This window comes from Oppia nitens, unplaced genomic scaffold (genome assembly GCF_028296485.1).
Source record: "Oppia nitens isolate AA-2021 unplaced genomic scaffold, nextdenovo-longstitch-racon4-pilon3 scaffold1_pilon_pilon_pilon, whole genome shotgun sequence".
Lineage (NCBI taxonomy): Eukaryota > Metazoa > Arthropoda > Arachnida > Sarcoptiformes > Oppiidae > Oppia > Oppia nitens.
This window is the reverse complement of record NW_026533199.1, coordinates 896,773-909,468: the sequence shown is the minus strand read 5'-3', so window position 1 is coordinate 909,468 and position 12,696 is coordinate 896,773. Positions and strand designations below refer to the sequence as shown.

General features: G+C 30.0%; 4 protein-coding genes across 4 annotated transcripts; 3 read left to right on the top strand and 1 right to left on the bottom strand.

Moving 5' to 3' along the window:
* Positions 1-336: 336 nt before the first annotated feature.
* Positions 337-4,445, bottom strand: LOC128952654 (actin-histidine N-methyltransferase-like). Its single transcript, XM_054298082.1, has 8 exons — positions 4,178-4,445; positions 3,983-4,087; positions 3,655-3,888; positions 3,246-3,561; positions 1,298-1,412; positions 1,065-1,139; positions 690-954; positions 337-578 (listed from the first exon to the last, which is right to left on the bottom strand). The coding sequence occupies exons 1-8, from the start codon at positions 4,359-4,361 to the stop codon at positions 337-339; spliced, it is 1,536 nt and encodes a 511-aa protein (XP_054154057.1). The 5' UTR covers positions 4,362-4,445.
* A 265-nt stretch (positions 4,446-4,710) lies between these two features.
* LOC128952627 (2-oxoglutarate and iron-dependent oxygenase domain-containing protein 2-like) lies at positions 4,711-6,190 on the top strand. Its single transcript, XM_054298045.1, has 3 exons — positions 4,711-4,885; positions 5,018-5,540; positions 5,616-6,190. Exons 1-3 carry the CDS (start codon positions 4,883-4,885, stop codon positions 6,146-6,148), a joined length of 1,059 nt encoding a protein of 352 aa, XP_054154020.1. The 5' UTR covers positions 4,711-4,882; the 3' UTR covers positions 6,149-6,190.
* Positions 6,191-6,961: 771 nt separating this feature from the next.
* Positions 6,962-8,051, top strand: LOC128952652 (putative uncharacterized protein DDB_G0294196). The gene is made up of 2 exons (XM_054298078.1): positions 6,962-7,005; positions 7,216-8,051. Exons 1-2 carry the CDS (start codon positions 6,963-6,965, stop codon positions 8,049-8,051), a joined length of 879 nt encoding a protein of 292 aa, XP_054154053.1. The 5' UTR covers position 6,962.
* Positions 8,052-11,258: 3,207 nt separating this feature from the next.
* Positions 11,259-12,556, top strand: LOC128952628 (bis(5'-nucleosyl)-tetraphosphatase PrpE [asymmetrical]-like). Its single transcript, XM_054298046.1, has one exon. The coding sequence runs from the start codon at positions 11,588-11,590 to the stop codon at positions 12,515-12,517; it is 930 nt and encodes a 309-aa protein (XP_054154021.1). The 5' UTR covers positions 11,259-11,587; the 3' UTR covers positions 12,518-12,556.
* The last annotated feature ends 140 nt before the right edge of the window (positions 12,557-12,696 follow it).

The window sequence follows — 12,696 nt, the reverse complement described above, 5'->3', positions numbered from 1 at the left end:
TTTCTATAAATAAAGTAATATAAATTCTGTTAGAAAATAGTTACAATATATAAATTAATTATAAATATATATAATATATATATATACCGGTATAATATGAATATAATAAATATTTATTATTTATAAATAATGCAATTATTAATTTTCACTTAATTATTGTGTGGTTTAAGTATTGCAATTCATTGTGTGATTATTATTGTTATGTATATTAAAGCGTTTGAATTATAAATAATGCAATTATTTTCTAATAATGAATACCTGTATTGAAAAAAGTGATTTTTGATTTATATTATTATTATTATGACTTATAAATATATATATATATATATAACTTAACTAAACATAGCTTTTAAGTAAATTCATTTCACTTTTAATTAATTGTTCGACATTTCTATTATTATTATTAGTAGTAGTATTATATTTTGCTACCGATTCCGGGTTTGGGTAGGCCTTCAACAACAGTGTACACCTAATGGCCAAAAATTGCCAGATTTTTTCATTTAAATACATTAAATCATTGCAATCACTATTGAATAGTTCCGTTAGATTATCGCTGGCCAACCAATGGTCTAATTCATCTGAATTTATGGTTTTATTTAATTAATTATTTTTTTTTGGATTAAATTATATAATAATTATATATATATATATATATAACAACTACAGGTAAATAAAAATTTCATGAATACCTTGATTCAGATGAAATACACGCAAAAATGCTAATAATCTTTTATCCATCGGTTGATGTCTACTATATAGATGATAGATACCGGATATATTTAAATTTAATCGCTTATATAAATCACATTTTCGTTGATATTGGCCATCGTTACGGCTAACTCCCAGTTTAAATGGTAGAAAATCGTTGTCACAATTATTATCATCGCTTATATACACGAAACCATTGTGTATGAAAAACTCGCCATTAGATCGCGGACCATAGTATATGAATATCTGCGGAATTAATTACAGATAATAACCATTAGTATCATATAAATATCTTGTAGTCATTTTGTGAGGACAGTTATGTCATATATATATATAGTAGATATCATAATAATAACCTGTTCTCCACTCTGGAAGTCCATCATTGCACGACAGATAACGGAGTCGGCGTCTAAATCATAATCTGTTGAAAGCTTTAGCCGATTTTTTTTGTGTCAAAATAAATAAATTAAAAAAAAAACATTTAATTTTTTTTTAGTTAATTGTTATGCATTTTTTTTGTTGGGTTGGTATAATTAGACCAACAAAAAAAAATCTAATAATAATAAATTTAAATTAATTATATATATACCTTTCCGTGTTTATGATTACACATATCCCAGAGCGGTATAAGTGCTGTAGTCATGGACTGGCCATCACCGGATGGTATGGCATTTTGTCGTGTCATTACTGTCGAAACGGCCCAACTATTGGATACCCAAATAAACAAAAAATAATATATATATATAAATAAATATTATTTATGATTACATAATAACATACATTTAGTTTTTGCCAATTATTTATTATAATATATTTTGTTTGTTTGACTAATATATTAATATATAGATATACTGTATATATATATAACTGTAATACTCGAGTAAAACTCGATTTATTTAAATCTAAGCCCGCATTCAATGAACTAATAAAAAAATAAATATTTTTTTAGTGTCAAACTTTCTATAATACTATAATATTTTTTTGTATAACAATAGTATTAAAACAAAATATATTTTTTCAATAATATATATATTAAATATAAGCTATTTTTTGGATTCGGATAAATGTTTTTTATCGGATAACAAAAAAAAAAGTTTCTGTGGATATGTCTATAAAATTTCAAAAATATATCTATTTTATCGAAATTTTTCTACTGTTTATTGTGTCATCGATTGGCCAAATATCGAGTCAATTAGTGGATCCGATAATCAACTACAACAACCATCATCAACACCAATGGCCTATTCATGGATATCCAGCACAAAATCATAATTATCATCACTTCCTGTATGATGACAATAGACATCATCATCAGCAGCAACAACAACCGCAACCACACTATATAGACAATCGATTGTACGATAATTTTGTAGCAAATTTACAACAAAATTATCAACAAATTTATGACCGAAACGATGGTAATAATCAACATTTGTGGCCATTTTTGGCAATCCATCAAAAGTATCGGCCGATTATTCAACAACAGCAGAACAGCAACAACAACAACAATGACAGAGATATTCTTCTTCAGCCAATGAGAAAACCTTCTTCTTTGCCATCAAATGGGGTAAACTTAAGACCACCAAAACAGCAACAATTAGTTACCAGAAAAGATATTAACACAGATTTTCATACATTAAGACAACAACAACAACATCCACACCAACAACAAGATATTCCTGGCGTTAAACAACATCAAGAATTTGATCCAAAACCATCAAATCATCTAATATCCCAAATGATGCCAATAATACCGCACAATAATCTTGAGGTACATCATCAACATCTACAACAACAACACAGGCCATCGATTATGTTTCCCTATCAGCCGGTCATGAATTTACAGCCAATTGTCGAACCGATAACCGCACAGACTGTCCATATGATACCGCCGCCGCCAACAGCCCCGCTATATTCATTCCCGCCGACGATTGTGGTCAACAAACGCTTCAACGTTATCGCCGATAACAACCTAAGAAGTTCTATACCCTATGCTGTTGCGTCAAACCATGAGATCACTACCACTAATAGTGGTGATTATCATCATCAACAACAACAACAGCTACAACCAAATCGTGGTTATCATAAATCAAGTGATCGACTATCGAAAGACAACGACATCGAAGTTGTTGCCAACGATATTGCAAAGACATCGACGCTTCAGAAAAACCTGGTTTCAGACTTTCGATCTAAATATCTATTGGCCGGTATTGCCGGCGGAATCGCTTTGATTGTCGTATTGATTATCATTTTTGCTGTACTCGTTTGGCGACATCGCCGTTCATCGGGTTCATCTCATTCGAGTACAACGTGGACAACAAGTAATGGTTGCAACGGAGGTGCCGGCAGTGGTGGCGGCAACGGTCCCACACAATACAGAGTATCACATGATATCAACTCGCGATGGTTTCCGACGTGTCGTCTAACGACACCACCGCCACCACCACCAGCGGTCACTACTCATAATCGTCGGCAATAATCTTATCTTATATATACCATAATATCATATAATATCTATCACATCCACTATTACTCACCGATAGAGTTCATACGTAAAGCACTTCTTGATTGTCAGTTTGGTTGCCGTTTCGTTATTCAATAATTTATCCGCAAAGTAGGCATACTGTCGGGCAATACTTCGCTTCAATTTAATCACTTCGTCCAGTATTTGTGTACCTTTCAGTTGATTCATGTCATCATCGGTCAAATAGATGGCCGTCTCGTATACCGGCGGCAAACACTGTAGATATGGCCTCCAAAATGAGTCCGGTTTGCAGTATTCGTTGATCACGTGTAGTGCCACTGCTATGTTAGGCATGTTTTGCAAAATCAGGTCTTCGCGGATGAACGTAGCTGTTGATGGGGAGGACACCAAATTGATATCATTACTACTACTACTACTACTATTATCACCGGCGGGTCTTAAAATCAACTGATCTGTGTTACCTAAATCATCGTCAGACGTCAGAGCCGTTTCGCGCGACATCATCAGCTTTCTGGGTATCTCCAGAAACGGTTCCGATTCGCCAATCGATGTCTTAGCAAACAAACCGTAACCATGTTTATCATCAATCCATCGGATGTCCACTCTGGACATGTCTATATCGCCGACATTTTTCAGCCACTTCTCGAAAGCCGTCCAATCTTCTGGCAATCGTTTCGGTAAATCGATTGCTATGTCTGTATAAATGTTTTTCATTTTAAAAAAAAATAATTTTTAATAAATATAAAACTTCTTGTATTATATTGTATTTAAAAATAACTTTTTTAATACCTTTCTCGATGACCATTATCTCGTCTAACAATTGATTAATGTCTTTATGTTCATCAAGAAGTTGCTGACCATTATTAGCCGTATTGTTGTTATAATAAGTGCACTCTTTTTGTTTGTTTAGGAAAAAAGATTATAAAAATCCAATTAATTATCAATAAAATCAAAAAAAAAATCTTTTGTTTTTGTTTGCATTACTTTTGAGCAAATCATCGATAATAGCCAGTCGTCTCTTTGCCGACTTATAGGTCAACTCCCGTCGGCGTTGCTGTTGTTGTCGGTCGGGATGTTTGACGTCATTGGCCGGCGATGACGACGCCGACGAGGGCGAGATCGGCGCCGACGATAGGCCGCCGCCGCGGCGTTTGTTTTTGTTGGCCATTCAGTTATTGTCGGCGTCGGTGTCGGTGATGATGGTTTGGGATCAGTTGTTAGACATATAAGTTAAACAACAAACAAGAAAATTATAAATTTAATGATTTGTTTATTTGTTTTTTTAATAAATATTAGTTTAAAAAACTTTTTTATTTTATTTTTTTTTTTTTGAATTTAAATTATTATTAATAACTATTTAATAAAAAAAACTATCACTGAATTCAAAGGCACAACACGTTTGACTGACTGTTTGACTGTCACTTCAATACCATTAATGGCAATCAAATGTAAACATTGTTTAGAGAGTATGCGCTATAACTATATGTATAACTCTATAGTAAATATCATATGATTTTTTAGTTATATTTACGATAAATCATAATATTTTTTGATGTCTTCATCAAGATATCAGTGAAATTGATCCACAAATTGATTTAAAAAAAAAACTTTTTTTCTGTGTCTGTGTGACCACAAATTGATCCCAATTTTTCAGTGAATATTTCAAAATTGAATTTTCTTTGTAAACCAATGGTAAGTTTGCCGACAGTTTGTTGTCATATATATGAAAATAAAGTTTTTTTTCACTTCATTTATCTGTCCTTTTTTTAATGATATACTTCTTCTTTTTTCTTATTCTTCTTCTACTACTACTTCCATCGACAGCGACGACAATACTATCGGTGCCGATGTTTCCTAACAAACAACTATTTTCTGGCCGATTATAAAATTCATGTCAAATATTATGGTAATAACGATAACCGAGACGATCGAGACTTCTGGACCCGATTTGGTGACCAATTGGCGGCATTGGGCTGTACTACGGATCAACAACGGCAAGCAGTTAGCCGACTGTTGAGGACAGAGTTTGACAGACGTCTGAATTTGGACCAACAGACTGTCCAACGAATCCAATTCATACGCGACAACTATCGGCCAAAACATCCGGATATCTATCGACTGTCTGTTGACTATCTGTGCAAATCGTTTGTCGATTTGGTCGACCAATGCAAACGTGGCGATCAGTTATCGGAGATATTGCCACACATCAGGACAGTCAGTCGTGAGCGAAGAGTCTATCAGTTTGATGTGTTTACCACCGAGTTTTGCGATAAGTTTATCGATGAATGCGATCACTTTAACGGGTCGCCAATGCCGAAGACCAGACCGAATACAATGAATAATTACGGTTTGTTTGTTATCATAACTAACTCTTTTTAACCATCGATTTGTTGTCGTAAACCTCTTCCCTCACCATAAATAGGTATACTTCTTAACGAACTGGGTTTTGACGAACACTTTCTGACACCACTGAGAGTAGACTATTTGAATCCATTGGCAAAAGTATTTTTTCCCGATTGGATTGGCAGCGATGGTAGCGGCGACGGCACCAGTGATGGTCTGGACAGTCACCGGGCATTTACCATCAAATACAGTCTGAACGAAGATCGCGATCTGTTTACACACTATGACAACTCGGAGGTTACGCTGAATGTATGTCTGGGCAAACAGTTTACGGGCAGTGAAGTCTATTTCGGTAGTTTTCGTACCGAACATCAACAACGACATACTGATCATACATCTATTACTGCACCGGTAGTTCATTCGCCCGGTGTCGGCCTATTTCATTTGGGCCAACAAATGCACGGTTCGATGCCCATTACGGACGGCCAACGTCAGAATCTGGTCATTTGGATGCGCGCGTCGACAGTACGCAACCAATTGTGTCCGATGTGCGACACGAAACCCGAACCTCTACTGTCAACCGGTTTCGGCGACGGGTTTACCATTGATTGATAAGACTTAATGTGATTCTAGACTTATATATGTTTGTTATTACCGAAAAAATTTTTTTTTGTTATTAAATATATATTTTGTTAATTTTAATTTTTTTAAAAATTGTTATAAAACTTTATTTAATATATTTTAATATATTTTTTAAATACAATATATATACTGTTATATAGTTTTTATAATTATAAACTTGAATTTAATAACTTAAATAATAAAAGTCTAATAAAGTTTAGTATATATATACTGTATTAATAATTCCTAATAAAATCTTAGTAATAATAATAAACTTTTAATTTTTAATTAAAAAAAACATTTAATCACACAATTTGTGTGTTATAAGTTTAAAATAGTTTTTTTTAATAGCCTATTATTGAATATAAATTGAATCATGGTTAGTTATTATATATTATATAATTGAGTCAATATATATACATATAAATTGATCTTGAATATTTTCAATATTAATGGGTAAAACCCATACACATATTTTCCAACTATATATATATATATACTGCATATAATATATATATATATATATATATATATATATATATATAGAAAATAAATTTGAGTTCTATTTAGTTTATAAACCATACAAACAGTTAGCCATTAATTAATTGAATTAATTTTTTTTTATTATTGTTAGACAACTTAAAACTTAAATTAACATTTAATTGATATATTTATTACTAAATTAAATTTGTGTGTATTTTATAACTGTTTATTATAACTTATTATTTAAAAAACTTTTTTCTATATATCTAAAAATTATAACTGTTTTTTTGTTGTTGTTGTCATTTGTTATAATTAGAAAATCATGAATCAATATATACCCCCAATGTATTTAACCAATTATCAAGGTAATGTAAATATATATATACTGTATATATAATTTATATATAAATTTATCTATTAATATATATATACTCTAATAATATACAGTATATATTATTATATAAGCTTAACGTAAGATTAATTGATTAATTAATGGAAATTTATTTTTATGTGTTTTTTTTAATTAGAAATTAAAACATTTTTAAAAATTATATTTTTAATTAATTAATTAATAGGTTCACAGTTTAGTTATCGTCCAGTGATGTCTACCACTCCGACTCCGACTACCACTACCAGTGCCACTGTCACTGTCGGTGTTTATCAACCAGTGATCAAATACGAGCCACAAATGGTTACCGATGATGACTACATACGGCCATCGCCTCCGCCGCCGTTGTCGGCATTTACTGGTATCCATGAATGGTATCGACAACAACAACAACAACAACCAGTGATGATAGTACAAGAGACAGAAGAGTTGATGAAACAACATCAACAACAACAACGACAACAAGAAATGGTAATACCAGTGATACCATCAAAGATGACGAATCAAGAGATGATAATACCATCGCCACCACCACTACCACCACTACCACCACTACCACCACTACCATCACTACTGCCACCATCACTGCCAGAGATGATGTTACCAACGATGATACGAGAGTTGATGGTAATACCATCGCAAATAATAAAACAAGAAGTGATACAACAACAAAAACAATCAGAAGTGTCTTTACCACCACCACTACTGGAGGAGGAAGAGAAGGATAAGACACCAACGAAAAGACGTCGTTGTCTGGCAAAAGATCGCCAAAAGAAAAGCTTTGAAGAACAGCGACAAGAAAAACGTGAGAGCAATAGGATTGCTGCCCAAAGATGTCGTCAGAAAAAGTTAAGACAATTGGATAGTTATGACCAATTGATTCGGGAGTTGACCAAAGAAAATGCCGAACTCGAGTCTATTGTCAAACAAAAGAGACAGCAAATGCTTGATATGAAAAATCGTATGATTTATCATCGATTCATTGAAAATAACTGTCGGATCCATTCGTATCAATGGTTATAAAATAAATTAATTATCATTGAGTTATCAATTAATTCAACATTAATCCCATTATTATTGCGATTATTATAGTTTTTTTTGTATTTAATTATCAAAATTTGTATAACTTTTTTTGTTGCCAAAAAATTATTATTATTATTATGATTATTATTATTATTATTATTATTATTATTATTATTATTATTATTATTATTATTATTATTATTATCTTCTATGACATACAGTATTATAGTATTATATCATACATGTCATACATCTACGAAAAATTTAATTAGCATTTATTTATAACCATTTTTTTGTTATTTGTTATAATATTTTTTTTGTGTGTGTGTTTATTAGACAAGTTTATAACACAATATGTTAGTTTATTATTTTTTTGTAATATCATTATGATTATTATTATCATTTTTTTGTAATTTATTTAATTTTTTTGTCAATTATTATTTTTTTTCATTTAATATATTAAAACATTATTTTCTAGTTTATCTAATAGTTATCTAAAATAAAATAAATAAATTGTTTCCTCAATTGTTTAACAAATATCGTGAAAAATTCATTATATATTATAATAATAATATTAATAATAATAAATGATTAAAATTATTGTAACTAAAAATATATTATGAATAAAAAAATTGTTTAAATTACTTGTATTATGTAACCGATAATTGAAAAGCATTTAATTAATTTTTTATAAAAATTAAATAATTTAAGTAGTATAACAGTTATGCATATTTAGTTTAACATTTTAGTTATTCAAGTATAAGTTATGTAAATAATTTTTTTAGAAAAAAAGTATAAAAATAAATAATTTTTGTCAGTTTTTCAATAATTATTTATATAATATTCAGTAAAAAACTTTATTTATAACATTACGATATGAATATCATATAAAATAATATTCAAAATGTAATAAATACTTATATTTTTAAATATATATTTTCCCCTTAATCTCAACATAACTGACAAAATTAAGATAGTTTTGGCATTAATCCAATCATTGTTTTAAAAGATAATAATATTATATATTGTGTTTAGAAAACTTTTTAAACTAACTAATTAAAGAAATTAACCTAAAAATAAAAAAACAAATAAATCATATGCACTACAAACTATTATAAAGTGATTGTTATCAAAAGTATTTAAAAATAGTTTTTTTATTGTACTTGAAATAAAACAAAATGACAAAAAAGTTATGTATTATAAGTACAGAACAAAATATAAATTATAAATAAACTAATTACAGAATATTCTACATTATATTCTACTGTATATATGATTCAAATATTATATATATATATATATAATTTTATTTAATGTTTTAATTAATTCAAATTCATAAAAATATTTTAATAATAATTAAAATGACCAGATTTTTAAATGTTATAAAATATTTATTATTTTTTGAAAGTTAAATATAAAACACTAATAAAATCATTGATATTTACTTTACATTAATTATAAAAATATAATTATAATAAAAATGTATATTTAATGCATAAATCAATTGTATTAATTGATTTTTTTAATTTAGAAAAAATATACAGTATGTTATAAAAGTAGTATTAAATAATGCATTTTAAATAAATAATTTATTATAAAATAAAAATTATTAGTTATTAATTTTAATTAAATATGTTTTTAATAACTATTAATATATTATAATTTTAAGTACAGTTATACAAACAAAATTAAGTTTATTATTACAAAATGCAGTATTAATTGCATATTCAAACAAAATTATAATTAAATTAATAATTAAAAAAATAATAAATTATTTATTTACTATGCATTATTAAATACAATATTATAATTTTATAACCATAAATCAGTGCACAATATAAATGTAAATAAATCTACCGGTAATTAAAAATATATATAAATAATTAAATAACAATTATAGCTAATATTTTACAAATCTTTAAATAATAACTTTATCAATAAAAAAAACTAATAATTATATAATTTTTAAAAATATTTATTAATAAAATAATACAATATTAAAATTATCAATTGATTAAATTTAATGTACTAAAATTAACCATAAGTAAAAAATAAATTAGATGTAAAATTATATATACAGTATATAAATTATATGTGGTGTGTGTTTTAATTAATGTAATTTTAAATTAATAAATATACAATCATTGAGCCAAACAACAAAACAATAATGCAATTTATGTAAAATTTAAATTAATAAAAGTTAGTTATTATATATACAGTATATACAGTATATACAGTATATACAGTATATACAGTATATACAGTATATACAGTATATACAGTATATACAGTATATACAGTATATACAGTATATACAGTATATACAGTATATACAGTATATACAGTATATACAGTATATACAGTATATACAGTATATACAGTATATACAGTATATACAGTATATACAGTATATACAGTATATACAGTATATACAGTATATACAGTATATACAGTATATACAGTATATACAGTATATACAGTATATACAGTATATACAGTATATACAGTATATACAGTATATACAGTATATACAGTATATACAGTATATACAGTATATACAGTATATATTAACATTAAATTTATTTCAAAGTTAATCATATCATATAAAATAATTTATATCTATATATCATCTAAATTTATAATCACTACAGTATGTTTTAAACTTTTATGACACACACACACACACATCAAACTACATGTGCGGATCAGTTAGCAGACAAAAAAACTGGTGCCAAAAAAAACTACACAAAAATAAATTGATTGCATAAATACTTTATAACACACATATGTACAGTATTTTAATGATATATAAATGTTTTAAGCGCTTAAAAAAAGTTTATACATTCAAAGCGTTACGATTGGCCATAGATTTCTATGGATATAAACTGCGGTCCAATTGCCAGACAATGTATGGGCACTGATATGTTGAGAGAGAGAGAGAGAGAGAGAGAGAGAGAGAGAGAGAGAGAGAGAGAGAGAGAGAGAGAGAGAGAGAGAGAGAGAGAGAGAGAGAGAGAGAGAGAGAGAGAGAGAGAGAGAGAGAGAGAGAGAGAGAGAGAGAGAGAGAGAGAGAGAGAGAGAGAGAGAGAGAGAGAGAGAGAGAGAGAGAGAGAGAGAGAGAGAGAGAGAGAGAGAGAGAGAGAGAGAGAGAGAGAGAGAGAGAGAGAGAGAGAGAGAGAGAGAGAGAGAGAGAGAGAGAGAGAGAGGCCTAACACAGACACACTCTCACTGTATGATTGCATTGCATAGACATTACCACAACAACAGACAGACAGTTATAACTAGTTTAGTCTTTAAGTTAAAACTTTTCATTTGAATACTATTTATTGGCGAAGAAGAAGAAGACATCGACAGTCACTCTTCAAGACATACATAACACACTTGTCGTTAGTCGTCGGCAGCGATTGTCTGACAAAAATATTTGATGTCTTCAACTCATCCAATACAGTGGTCGTCATCGTCGCCAACATTTCGTTAGCAATCAGTTAGAGCCGTCTTCTTATAGCTGATCCCGTCTTATATTCAGTGGTGATATCATGGCCTTTATATTGTCATACATTGTCTACTCGTTTCGATCGTTGTCCTCGATATTTATGTCGGCGGCGGCGACGACTAATACAATGGCCACCAATTGTACGGCTATTCGACATTTGGACGTACCGTTGCCGCCGGTCATACACAAGACACTAAGCAAAGAATTTATGGACACATTTGCCGAAGTGGTAGTCATTGGCGATGTTCACGGATGTTATGACGAATTGCTGGAACTGTTAGACAAGATTAAGGACGACAAGAAAGACGGGAACAATTCATCCGAAGAGTATAATAATAATAAACGAATTCTGAAGCTATTTGTCGGCGATTTGGTGAACAAAGGACCGAAAAGTGCTGAAGTATTGACATATTTGATGTCCAATCCATTGGATTGTCAATCGGTTCGCGGAAATCACGACGAAGTAGTTATCAATGAGTTCTTGAGGTATGAAACGGATGGCGAACAGGCATTGAAACCTAAGAACAAATGGATTAGTCAACTAAGTCGACCACAAGTTGATTATCTACTTGAGATGCCGTACACTATAAGCATTCCTTCATTGAACGCACTGGTAGTTCACGCCGGTATTGTTCCCGGTCTGGATCTTCATCGGCAAACACTCAAAGATATGGTTGTTATGCGTAATCTATATCTGGACAATGAAGAAAACCAACAACAACTGGTGGCTACCAATAGCGACAAAACTGGCGACAAATGGATTAGCCGCTGGTCAGGACCCGAACATATCTATTTCGGACACGACGCCAAACGAGGGCTACAACGGGCCCAATTGGCTACCGGTTTGGACACCGGTTGCGTGTATGGCAATTCGTTGACCGCATTGTTTATTGCCGGCCACCGCACCGGTACGTTTGTGTCGGTCAAAGCCCGTGCAGTACACGTGCAGCCGAAAATCAAATCTGACCTCTAATAACAATAACCCGATAATTATCGGTAATTATATCATATATTAATAATTTGAATATATTTTTTAATAATATAATTGTTGTTTAAACTATTATTTGATTCCTATGGCATATAATTGGGATGTTATGTATAATATTATACACCCCAACAAAAAATGCTAAAAATTTTGTCCAATTTTTTGTT